Genomic DNA, 13,485 nt, shown 5'->3' on the forward strand with positions numbered 1-13,485 from the left:
ATCGTCAGTTGTTTGTCGGTGGCTGGGACGATGTTGGGCGGCGACGCTACCTGGTTCGCTTGGGACGATTGACTCTTTTGTACCGAGTTGTCTTCCGACTACAGGGCTGTTTAACATTTCTACTAATAACAGAAGTGGCCAGGGGTGACCTCGTATGGAACCTGGAGGGGCTTCTAGCTGGTTACTGGTGATTCACGGACATGTCTTGTGGAACTGTAATTGATTGCGTTTTAGGTGCTTGCCGATATTTGTACTTTTCTATGGCTTCTGTTTATACGATTTTAGTGTGCGGGGGTGGGAGGGACCGGGCATCTGACTCGCCGGCCCTTCTCCTCAGAATATTCTTTATTGTTTTCCTCTTTTTCTTCTCTGTATTTCCTTCCTTGGGGGTAATTCTGGGGCGACAGGCACGCTGTTAGTGGGGTAGGCCATAGCCATTACGGTGATGTAGGGTGGCGGGTTTTGGGGGGGCTTTGTTATTTTAGTTTGTTTTGTTCTATGGTCCCTTTCTCTCTTCTTTCTTAGTGGGGTTGGCTATATCTCCCTCTTTCATCCCTTTTCTGTCAGGCATCTGCGCTTGCCTCTATTGTCTTGTCTGGGACGGGTGGTTTTTCCTTATGATGTTTTCGCTAATTCGCTTGCCATTGTTTGACCTTTACTCCTGGCCTGCCTTCGGCGGGCGTAGTGTCTTTTCGGCTTTATTGCTCACCATCGATTCCTGATTGCTTGGAGGGATACGCCCCTCCCGTCTCTTTTTGTATATTGTGTAGTGTGATGCCTCTGATGATACCGCCTCCGTTTCTTTTTCAACATTATAAAAATGAAACCTCTCTTATCCTTGTGCTTCGTTGTGCTACAGCCACGTATTATGACTACAATGTGATTAATCCTTGCACCGTAAACATTCGCTCTGCTCCTGTTTCTATCTCCTGAGTTTGCGGCCGGCCCATGTGGTTGTAGGCCTGCGCCTGTATTGATTTGATTGCACCAATAAAGGTTTTTAAAAAAAACAAAAAAAACAAAGGAATGGGCTCCACCAGGCAAGTGGGAAACGATGGTACATTAACTAAAGAGGGGTCAAAAGGGGGAACCCCTAACAATACACTAAAAGACAAGGTAGCACCAGTTAACCAATCCACAGCAAATAGACCAAAGGAAGTCACGCAAAATAATATCCCGACTGTGAAGAAAGCCCCTGTATCCCTGAATCCCAGTGCACCCAGTACCACCCCACAGGTCCAATCGAAGCAAGGAAATGGAAATCTCTTAGTCTCAAACGATAAAACGGGCCAAAAACCTAAAGAAAGTTTAAGCACAAATACTCCCCCATTAAAAAAATCAAGCGGAAAAAGTAAGATTGGCTCGCTTCCAGACAATTAATCTTCCGCCGGAAGCTTTGCCCTTTGTGGTTGTACTGACAGGAGTGCCACCCCTGAAAGAGGGAAAAAAGGAAACACAACTTGAACTAAAAAATAAATGTATGCAATGGCTAAAGTTAAAAAGACCCCTACCTCCAAATATCTTTGGGGAAATACTCACGGTTAGAAGAGGGGAATGGATAGGGAAAGGTATAAAAACAATAGAAGGGGACATTTTAACTATCAATTTCAGAGACACGGCCGCAGTGAATTATATATGTAATGCACCCCCCAGTGGAACTAATACACAAATCCACCCTCTACATCTCTCATATTTCTACCCGATCATACCCCAAAGACAAATGCAGAGAAATAGGATACCTATGAGTAGGGCTCACCAGCTAGCACCCCAGCATAGATTTCACCAATGGCAAACGCCCTGGCAAGGCACCCCAGACTATGATCCTTTTCTATCCCAGTACGTGCACTGGAACAGGTTCTGTGCACTGGACGAGGTGGACTGACTTGCACCTGAGGAAACTAGCATCCCGCTATCTGACACGAGATCAGATGAGGAAGGATTCACAATGACAGGAATCTACATACCAATTGCAACAAAAGATAGCGGGGGCAGGATGGCTAGCACAAGGAATTCTAAAAAACAGAAAGGGGAAACTAAATTGTCAGACCAAATAAATCAACTGACAACAGTAGATCAAATTAGGCGGAATACTGAAATCTCACAGGTCTCAGCTTTATGCCCCCACCCTATTTCTGTACCAGGGTCTAGTACTGCTCAGTCCACGCCTTCTACTGTACTCATGCCTCCAATTGAATGTCTGGGTCCTCAAAATAGTGATGGTCATGATCCTAAGGGTTAATTAATGATTCTTAGTTGGAACCTAGCAGGTATCCACAGGAAATTGGGCTCACCAGAGTGGAAGGCTTTGGTGGAGGCGCATAAGATTTGTTTGTTCCAGGAGACTTGGAGCTTAGAACCACTCCATCGTGTTGGCTATGTCACATATTTTGTGCCTGCAGTACATACCAGAAATGGGAAGGGCCGCCCTTCGGGGGGCCTTCTCATCTGGGTAAGTATCTCCCTTAACTGCCGTATAATACCTAAGCAGATTAATAGCCCAGATATTCTAGGAATCTCCTTGAGAGGTCCCCGTAGGGGGTTAACCCTCGATCTGTTTAATATATATGTCAGAGGCACTAAACATGGGTCTATGTCTCCGATAGTTACCACTCTTGAAGCAGAGCTCAGAGAAAACATTGTTGGTGCCCAAGTCTTAGTTGCGGGAGACTTTAACTGCACCTATGAGCCACTCTCAACAGATGACATTCTTGACCTGGGTGAGGATGACACTAGAAGGGGTATTCCAGCCCTAACTATTCCCCCGATCAAAAGATGGTCCCAAAGTGCGATTCAATTAAATGCTTTAACGTTGGAGTTTGGCCTGAGAGCCACAAATGGTCGTACAATTTCAGATCCCATGGGTGCTGCCACATTTAACAGACCTAACCATACCTCAAGGATCGATTACATTCTGCTAGACTTTACACTTTGGGGATTAGTGCAGGATATGGTAGTTTTACCTACTGTAGAAAGTGATCATAATTCGCTTTCTTTGTCTCTTAAAAATCCTTGGCCTAGCAAAACAGTTGACATGTCCCCTAAGCAAGCTCACAAAATCTCTGTTTCCTCTTGTGGGAGACGTCTGAAGTGGAATAAAATCTCATCTGATGAAGCTAAACTTAATATTATTAATGAAATGCTTATGGCTTCACAAATGGAGTTGGACACTATCGATCCGGCCCTGTCAACAACTGGAAGGTCACATCTATTTTTGAGGACACACTTAGGTCTATAGGGGACGTATTTTTGAAAACGGTGCTTGTGGGCAGGAATATGGCAACCCGGAATCCTAGGGGCAAGCATGATTGGTACACATCCGCATGCAGGCATGCACAATCTCTTTTGAATGAGGCTATTAAAGGCAAATCACAAGCCCCGATACAGGGAGCTAGGAAACGGCACAAGCAAATATTGGCAAGTGCAAAAAAGGAGTGGGAAGAAGAGTACTGGCGTACTTTAAAAGAGGCAAGCTCTGGGAAAGATTCAAGGCGTTTCTGGGATACAATCAGAGCCAGAAACAGACCAGATAGTGACCTCATAACATGTAACTTCACTAGCCAAGTGTGGGTTAACCACTTTTCCAAATTGTATGCTCGCCAATCCGGAAATAACACCATAGATACACCCAAGGATGAACAGGGCTGGGAGGTGGCTCTAATAAACCCCGACTTTCCAACAAAAAGAGAAGAGTATGCTATTGGTACTATCATGTCTCAAAAGGACTGGGGGGTAGATCTAGCAGATGCCGAGTTCTCAATAAAAGAAGTAGAGTATGCCATTAGTACCATTATGCCCCAAAAGGCGGCCGGACCAGATGGTATTCCCGGGGACCTGCTTCGTTCAGATATCCCGAAATGGGGGAAATTTATTCACTGCCTGCTCATTGCCATCTGTAGGGGTGCACCGATTCCCACATCCTGGAAAGGGGCGGAAGTCGTCCCTATTTTTAAAAAAGGGGCTAGGGACGACCCGTCGAATAATAGACCCATAAGCTTGTTGGACATAACCCAAAAGGTAGTCGGCAAGGTGCTGTTGGTTAGAATATTACAATGGATCAGTGAAAACAACATCCTTTCCGACTACCAGGCAGGATTTAGAGCAGGCACCGGCACAATAGAATAAGCCTTCAGATTGATGTTAGTATACTGGAAGGTGGTGGTCATAGGCAAAGCCAGTCTTTATTTCGCTTTTATCGATTTAAAGACTGCCTTTGACCTTGTACCTAGGGAGACTCTCTGGAGAGTCCTTACTGACATGGGGATTCCACATTACATCTTATTGCTACTTGTAAGGCTTCATGAGAATAGATTTGCACAGATAAGATGGGGTAGAGAGGGAGAGAAAACCAGCAGTATTCCGGTAGAGAGAGGGGTTCGCCAGGGATGTGTTTTAGCTCCCACCCTTTTTTCTTTGTATATCAATGGTGTGGTTGAGCGTCTGTTGAAAGATCCCTCAGATGAACCATCCCTGGTGGGGGAGCGTATCCCCACCCTTCTCTTTGCGGACAATACGCTCTTGTTATCTAAATCCCCAATGGGTCTCCAAAAACTTCTCAATAATTTCCAGTCTTTCTGTACAGAACGGGGCCTGGTAATCAATACCGATAAAACGAAATATCTTGTGATGAATCCCCCTAAAAAATCTGTGCGTCCCCCAAAGTTGAATGCTGTACCCTTGGGGAGGGTGGATGTATTTGATTACCTAGGCATCCGTTTGTCGCATAATATGCAGTGGGCTCCTCACTTAGACAAAATGCTGCTAGCCCACAAGAGGGTAACAGGGACTCTCCTGAAGGAGCAGCGCTCCTGTGCTATTAGACCTATAGCCCCCGTTATTGAAATCTACCCAGCAAGGGGAGTTAGCTCTGCTCTTTATGGGGCAGAGCTATGGATCTCATGTAACACCAGCGAATTGTCAAGATCTGAGAGGAAGTTGTGTAGGGCCATTATGTCACTTCCCCAGGGTACTCCTATGGTTCCATTAATGCTTGATTTAGGTTGCCGCCCTATTGGAGATTTGGCAAAGTTCCGGCCCTTACTTTTATGGGCCCGGCTGTGGCGAGTCCCGGAGCTTGCCAAATATGCTAAAGGGCTCTCTGAAGTAATGTCATTACTGGAGTGGCACAGAATAAAATGGTTGAGAGATATGAAAGCCCTCCTGTGTAACTTGGGTCTAAGTGGAGCCTGGGCAAATAGGTCTTCTCCCCCAAGGGCAACACTCAAGAGTCTGTACTGGAATTGGATTTTGACTCAACGGAGCACTAACCGTACATTGGGCAGACTTACGGAGGACTTTTTGAAATTCAAGGACTTGCCAATTCGGGAACTCTACTTAGATATCATTGAGAGACAATTTGATAGGCCCCTTTATTTTAAATTCAGGACTGGGACTCTTCCTCTGCATGCTTTTACATCTCGGTGGAAACCGCCAGCACAGACTACAGAGTTTTGCCCCACTTGTGTATCTAGACAAGAGTCAGTGGCACATTTTCTGTTTGAGTGCCAGGGGTAAGCCCAACCAAGAAGAAGATGGCTTAAGCGAGTGTGCCGTTTGTTAGGGACTAGGCATCACATTGAGGCACTACGCATTTTAATGTCGGACTCTCGACCACTGTATGTCTGTGCCCTTTCCAAATTCTTATCATGGGCCTGGTTCATTAGAAGCAAAAGGCTTAAAGGAAATGTTTAATTCTCTTTTAACTAATTATTTATGATAGGCTTCTTTTATCTGAAAATTATGATTTTAAAGGCAAAATGTAATCAAATCTCTGTATTTTCCTTTCTCTTTTAAAAAAATGAAATTGTGTGTTTTTACTGTGAAGCTTTTATGATAAGTTTTTATCGAAATAAAGCTTTTTTGACTTGACTTGACTTGACTACTAGCCTTTGAGTGAAATGACCTGCGTAGCTAATGTTTAAAAACGTGTGACTTTTTCTCAAACAGAATTATGAGTTATGTATTAAACTGTGCAATTCACTTTTCACCCCTCCATTTCCTTTCTAGATCTGGTTATAGGTAGCCTTAGGTGTCTACCATAGAACATGTCAGGAACACTGATAAAAAAATATAAAGAGTGGATTTGGGGCATCCCTATTCAGACATTGGTGCATTCGATTCAATCCATTTCACTAATTGTTAGAAAAACTGTAATTCCCATTAGACTTTGGCTATTAGGGGGGTCATTGACCTGCCTAAAGAATGCCTCCCAGTGCAGTACATGGATGGTGAAGTGAAGCATATGTGCATGGCAATAGATGCTCTGGAAAGAGTTTTCATGAATGAATGAACACGTATAGAGCGCATAGCTACCTTAAGGCATCCCAGCGCTATCTGCAGCAGCGAATAGAGGAGGAAACTTTACTGGCTGTTGACTTGGAAAAAACAGGTTTTAAAGAGTTTTTGGAAAGGTAAATGGTTAGACTCCTGAAGTAGTTGGGTAGGGAGTGCATTCCAAATCTTGGCAGCGTTATAGGAGAAAGAGCGGCCACCACTTCTTGCTCTCTTCATTTTTGGGACTACAGTGAGCAAGAGGTTAGCTGAGCGGAAGGCTTCTGTGACGGCAGTATGGGACAGCAATGGATTGATTAATGGGCGCGCCTTTCCCCCAAAAGGACTTGTGGGCGAATCAGAAGGCCTTAAATTTGACTCTCTCCAGTATGGGCATACTTCTGATGGCTACTATTGGAACGGCATCAGCAATTTTCTTTCTTCTAAATGTGTTTTATGTTTCTAATTATGTTACCACACTCCTGCTAATGTTGACAAAGGTATAATTTTTTCTAAGTTGCATTTGAGTTTGTAACAAAATGTGTTTCTAACAAGGATTATTTTGCACATAATATCACCATACCGCAAATATTTCTCGAATTCCAATCCATAGTAACATTTGGTTGTCCAGTAAAATACACCGCCCTCAGATTGATCTTGTGCTCCAAACAAATAAATCACAGTTCCTTCGCCAAATCTGATAAACATTGGGATCTGCTTCTGTCTAGTTTATATATATATATTTATATATATATATATATATATATATATATATATATATATATATATATATATATATATATATATATATATATATATATATATATATATATATATATATCACTGCAGATCTATTGCCCGTTCTCATGAGCACCACATTTCCCATTGAAAACATTCTTGAAACTTCAATCCTGATGTCAACAGCAAACAATTTACGTGCTGTTTTCTTTCCATGCCAGTCCATAAACCAGCAGTCTCCTGGTTTCCTACTCGTGTGTTTCATTCTTTCAGACTGGCTTATGTCTCTATTACAAAGCCAGCATTGAACCAAAAATAGCTTACCCATTTCATGCCTTCAGATTCACCAACCACCATAACAACTCTTCCTTTGCCTCCTGATACAGAATTATTTCATCACCATACCACAAATCTGGTCTTAATAGCTCTGCTTTTAGTCGCTACTCGAAGTTTAAACTTTCACACAACAGATATTATCCTCATAAATAAATAAACCTATCGGTCAAAAGAGGATGAACATTCTGTGTGGGGATTATTTATGGGAGTTCTAATCCTAGATTGCTGTATTAGTGAAGTAGTGTGATTCCTTGAAGCCGCTGCAGGAGTGGCATTTTGAGATGTTAATGCATAATGATAGCCTCTTGCCTTGCAATAAAAACAGCATTTTCAAAGGGAAAATTTACCACAAATGCTAAAATTAGTATGGTACCACCAACAAATAATTGATATGAAATTCATTTTCATGATCCTCAAAAACAGGCTTTAAATACATGTGTTTCAATTGGGACTCGTCCCCAAACCCTGTACTGGCTGCCGCAACATGTTGTCCATATTTTGACTGGCAAATCAAGGGAGGCAATGCTTAGGAATCCTCTTGCATGCCTCTTATTGTCAGGCTGTGCTCACTGTGCCCCCCCCCCCATATTATTTTTTTTAAATTAATTTTCATGGCACGGTGACAATGAGTCTTGTAATGGCTGCCACAACATATTGCTCATGTTATGGCCAACCAATCAGAATTGGTCAGTCCCCTTTAAAGTGGCTTCACAACGCATATCTGTAAATCAACAGTCGAGATACATATACGTTTTTAATATTGTCGTTCTGAGACGGAACCTTGTACAGCATGAAAAATAACAAAAAGGGAGCTTTCTGAGAAAAATTCTAACTTTTAGCTAACTGTTGTATAATTTCACACAGTAGATTTTTCTGCAGCTACAAGAGAAGTTTCTAATGGAAATTAACATGGGTAATCAAGGTTTTAGGGTCCTTCCCTTTTTCGTTCCCCCTTGATGGATCGCTGCTTATCTCTCCCAAACCTAAGTTAACCTATAACAAGGAAGAGGGTCTTTAACAGCTGTTACAGCACAAGGTTGAAGGGCTATGGGGCTATTCGACCATTCCAACCACTGAGGTTAGAATGTTATAAATTGCAAAGGGAGAAACAAAAGACAAGCATTGGAATAGTGGAGGTGAAGGCCTATAGAAGCCATTATTATCCTTGACCCTTTCCCTTATCCTCAATGAAGTTCTTAACATTTCTAATAAAAATTTAATCTTTGTAAAATGCTTGAATATTTAATATTTATAACATAATTTTAAAGCTCAAACTTCAAACATAAGAGAGTTAAACTATTAAACAATAGAATGTATTAATTGCAATCCTACAAACAAACACTAATTATAATTGATAAATCACATGAATAAAAGGGATCATATTTGCTGTTCGAAATTTAGTTCAGCACAAATTGGGGGAAGTATTAGAACAAATTAAATAATTGCACAGTACTTTCTATTGATACTAATTCAACATAAATATATTCGGAGTATTCCCATTTTATTTCCATTTCAATGTTTTGGGGTCAATTCATAAAGGCCGGTAAATGTACACAAATGTACATTTTGTGAGTACTACTGCATGTACTCCAAAATGCATATGTGAAGATATGTCCCATTGTTTCTGCTGGTCATATCCACAGGTTTCCTCCTGCAACAAATTTCCATCTGATAATTTAGGGTAGGTGTGTGATATTAACACGATCCACCATTTTTCATCATACTTCTTAGACTGATTAAATAAGTGGCATTAAGCTCCCATTTTTGAAATAATTTTAATCCTTTTGGGTCTGATAACAGGAATTACTGGCCTCATTGAAATACTTAGAATTAGGAGATCTATGAGAAATAATCTGATGGATCAAACCCAGAATAGCTGATCGTAATGGGCCAAATCTGGGGATTTTGCAATAAGGGCTTACTAGTAGTCTTAGTAGCATATATTTTTTAGTCCTTCAAGCCAATGATATGACTGCATTGTCTGTAGGATAAACTAGTATCAGGAATTACTGTCTGGTGGAAGAATAAGAAAAAACGAAATGAGCGCTACTTAGTACAGATTAATTATAGGTGCAACATTTCAACATGCCTTTTAAATAAGTGCCAAATTTCTAACGTTTGTTATCTACCTATGTGAATTAAATCTCAATAAAAGAAGTAGGCCTAAATTTGAAACGTACACATACAGTGTTGCAATTTATGTGAACAGAAATGTTACTTACTTTGACATTTCAGCTTCAATGTCTACTCCTGAAGAACCATCGCATTCGTTACTGCTTGTAGCTAGGGCTGGAAAGAAACGAAAAGTTTAATAGCAACAAAATACGCCATTTATGTAGCAAAGCAATTAAAACATAGATACGTTTTCATTGTAGCCTCAAGGTCTTCTATGACTCCATCATGTCACACTAGAGATTTAAACGAGTCTCCTTGAGTGATGATGAGATCAGGAGGTGATTAAGAAAATGGAGCTTCATGGATAAGAGTTGAAAAGATCAGACTTTAATAGGGAGGGAGTTTATAAATGGAGTGTATTTTCTGCAATTTGCACATGGTTGATCTGTACCCATAGGTGACACGCCATTACAATTGCATTGCCTTCTGAGTGTCCTTACCATGCAGCAGAAAGACAGAAAGTAGATGCCGGCATGCCATTCTGTGCTGTAGCTCCAACTCGCATTTCTGCGTGTTCGCGGAGATTTTTTACTGGTTCTCAGAGATTTGCGTAACGCGATTACGCAAATTCTGCCCACCCCTACCCTATAGTGCTCTTGTGCTTTGAATTAGTCCAAACAGGATTTCACCCTTTCGCCCGTAAATTTCTATACTGTCAAGAATGCCATGAAAAGAGCGGTTTTAAAGAGGGTAGGTTTAAAAAAGAGGGACTGAAAGAAAACCACTCCACCCTAAACAGTGGTCACTGCTCATTCAGTTGTATAGAGCTGGTTCGGTAGGTTAGCTTTCACAGGTCTAGAGCAGTAAAAAAGGAACAGTAAATGTCCATTGTGGCTACAGTATTGCAGAAGAAACCTAACTCAAATAATGTAAATGTAAATGTAAATGTAAATGTCCATTTTAATTTCTTCTTATTAAGTGTTGCTGGCCAAAAGAAAATTATGGACCATAGGAGCTCATCGGTCTCACCCTCAACAAATTACTAAAGATCAAGACTACCCTAATTCAGTTGCCTTCACTGAAAATGTTCTGAGGTGGGCTCAAAGCAGTTGAGTTTGAAGAAGAAAGGCCTTTCCAAACAGGATATCCCCTCTTCACGTTTATTAAGGACATGTATCTAAGATCAAATCTAAAATGAATCTAAGATTAATTATATAATTTAGGTGCAGCAATAAAATGAGAATAAGAGGGTTTGGAGCTTCATGAAGGGAGATAATAGCCTATTTCGAATGTCCAGTCTGAGGTACAGGCAAGGAGGAGGCAATAGTTCAAGGAAGCTGTCTTCTCCAGCCCTAGGTAAACTGACAAAGACCAGGGCTGCTCAAATATTCACAGGCCTAAAGTAATGAATTGTTGGGGACATGAAGAAAAGAAAGACCCTAAAAATAGGCTAAAATATTGGCTAATTTTCACTCAGTTCCATGGGCAAAGATATGGACAATTCTAATCAAGGATATCTACTACAGTTTGATTTCAGCAACAAGGAAAGATTAAGCAGATTTGCACTTTTGAAGAGCAGTAAGCAAAGTGATGGAGACCAGGACTGCTCACATATTCACATGCCCAAAATAATGTATTGTTGGGGATGGGCTGAAGAAAAGAAAGGCCTTGAGTAGACTAAAATAGTGGCTAACTTTTATTCAGTTCTATAAGCAGAGGTGTGTATAAGTCTAATCTAAGATGCCTGCTATAGTTTGATTACAGCAACAATGAAAGAGAAAGCATCTTTCGCACTTTTGGAGGGGCAGTAGAATCCTATCTGAGATCCCTAGTTTTAATTCTCCTTATTTTATGGTGCGAATAAGGATGAGATGATGAATCAAAGGAGTTGATTGCTCACATTTTGCTCTACTCTTTCGATTGAATACCAAGATAGTTGTCTGTGTTCTAAAAGACACCCACAGACAACTATCACACACAGTTGGGTGTGTGTTGAGTGTTAAGAATAAGATATCACAACTCTTTCATGAAGTCAAGAAAACGCTCCAGGTCAGCAAAGCACTCATTCACGAGTAAAGCCAAGACATCTCCCATCAGACTGGACAAAAGTGAGTTGTGGCTGGGGTGAAGATTCAGTTTTCAACTACTTGGAGCTTTTCAAAAGCAACAAATCTGAACAAGTGTGTCCTTATGGAGAAGGTATCTGGTCTCGTGGAGCCCTCTTGGGTACACCTGCAGCCTTGCTTAACTGGAAAAAGACAAACATAAAAAAGTGACTAAGCATAGACATCTTCACTGGGCCAAGGGGCCGAAAGTAATGACTGATGAGGGACCTTCTCTGGGCACGAATTTAAATTTCTCCCACTCTGAACTTTCAATCAAATGTCAACTGATTCTGGCATCATGAAGCACTCTTAAGCCACATTCTGCTGCCTTTCACTGCTGAAGATTTTTGACTGACATTTCAGAGACTAGGGGGCATATTATCAAGGGGGTTTATCTCCGCTTTTTTGGCTTTAAAAGCCAAGAAAGCGGAGATAAAATTATCTCCCTACTACCCAGCTGTCGCTAACACCCGTTAGCGACAGCTAGTAGGAGATAGCGACCATCTTGGGCCCCGCTTTGCATGTCAGTGAAATTTATCACTAATGACATGCAAAGTGGGCGTGCCAAGATGTTAGCGACTGGAAACAGTCACTAACATCGCTATCTCCTATTACCAACTTTTGGAGATATTCGCGCTAAGCGTGAATATCTCCAAAAGCTAACACCTGCCCCATAGCGGTTCTTAGCCATGTTATCCAATGGTAGGTGGATAACATGGCTAAGAGCATTAGCTCGGTAATGCATGAATATCGCTGACTTTTCAGCGATATTCATGCATTTTGGCCGATTTTTATCGCTTAGGAGATAAACCTTGATAATAGCAAGGTTCCTAAGCGATAAAAATCGCCGCAGCTCGGCGATAAAAATATTGCCGCTAAGCCAACATACCGATAATTATCGCTAGTTGTTGGTAATATGCCACTAAGGGCTAAATTTAGAGCTCACCGGACAAGCTACTTCATCACAACGGTGATGAATATCCCATCTGCCGAAATAGAAATCCCATTATAGCCAATGGAATTTATATTTCTGTGGACAGGATATTAGTCACCATTTCGGCTGAGTAACCCATTTGCTAAGATCTAAATCTGGCCCTAAATCCCAAAGTAAATCTTCATACCATTTCAACTTTAAAAAATCATATCTTCAGTTTCCCTTATTGGAATTGTATTATTTTGGTGTTGTGAATTTGATCAAAATGTGCTCTATTTGCTAAATTGGTCTCGGATTTTTCTTTTGTTGTGTTTTGACCTTATTACTGTTTTGTTACTGCATAAATACTTCAGCGTTTGCCTTTATGTTAAACTGGACTGCTCTGTGCCATAGCTCCTAGAGGGGTAGAGCTCAAGTTTTAGTGACTTTAGTTGCTCACCTTGACAAGTATTGTGATTATTACTTGAAGTGGAGGGTTACCTGTGAGGAAACTGACTTTTTGCAAGTTCCCCCCAACTTTGTGCCCCCCATTAGGCTTACTAAGCACTAGTGTAATGACTCTGAAATTCCCTGATCCATGTTAATCAGGACTTTGGGCATGTGCATCAGAGCACTTTAAATGTGTATTATCACCAGTTGTTGTAATTTAACGTACTTGTTAATGCATAGTATTTGGTATTGTGGTACCTTGGGCCTGGAAGTTAAAGTGTCTCTCATGGACTGCAGCACTAGTTGTGACAGCATGCGTGTGATTAAGCAAAAGCATGACTCTTAGCCTGTCATTGCTGGCTGGTAGAGCAGTTTTAAACTGCTAACTCGACTTTAGCATTTCAAGCTATGAAAAAGTCCAAGTCTTCTTTTAAATGTTTTGAGGTTGCCCCTGAAAAGGGCCTACTGGGCCCAAAAGGCAGGGAAGCTGTCATCAGGTTGGAGGGATCCAAGAAGCCTACTGGCTAGTAGCATGCAGCATCTGCCGAGGGCACTTTCTGA

At 41.3% G+C, this 13,485-nt stretch overlaps 1 protein-coding gene across 3 annotated transcripts in view; it reads right to left on the minus strand.

Annotated features, from left to right (window-relative positions):
• The window catches only part of LOC144784709 (ATP-dependent translocase ABCB1-like), a 916,046-nt gene that overhangs the window by 677,239 nt on the left and 225,322 nt on the right, over positions 1–13,485 (minus strand). For all 3 annotated transcript variants that reach the window (XM_078663661.1, XM_078663660.1, XM_078663662.1), the window contains one exon: positions 9,564–9,630. In XM_078663661.1, the coding sequence (XP_078519787.1) occupies positions 9,564–9,630 (67 nt within the window). The remainder of the gene's footprint in view (positions 1–9,563; positions 9,631–13,485) is intronic.

Source organism: Lissotriton helveticus, chromosome 10 (assembly GCF_964261635.1).
Source record: "Lissotriton helveticus chromosome 10, aLisHel1.1, whole genome shotgun sequence".
Lineage (NCBI taxonomy): Eukaryota > Metazoa > Chordata > Amphibia > Caudata > Salamandridae > Lissotriton > Lissotriton helveticus.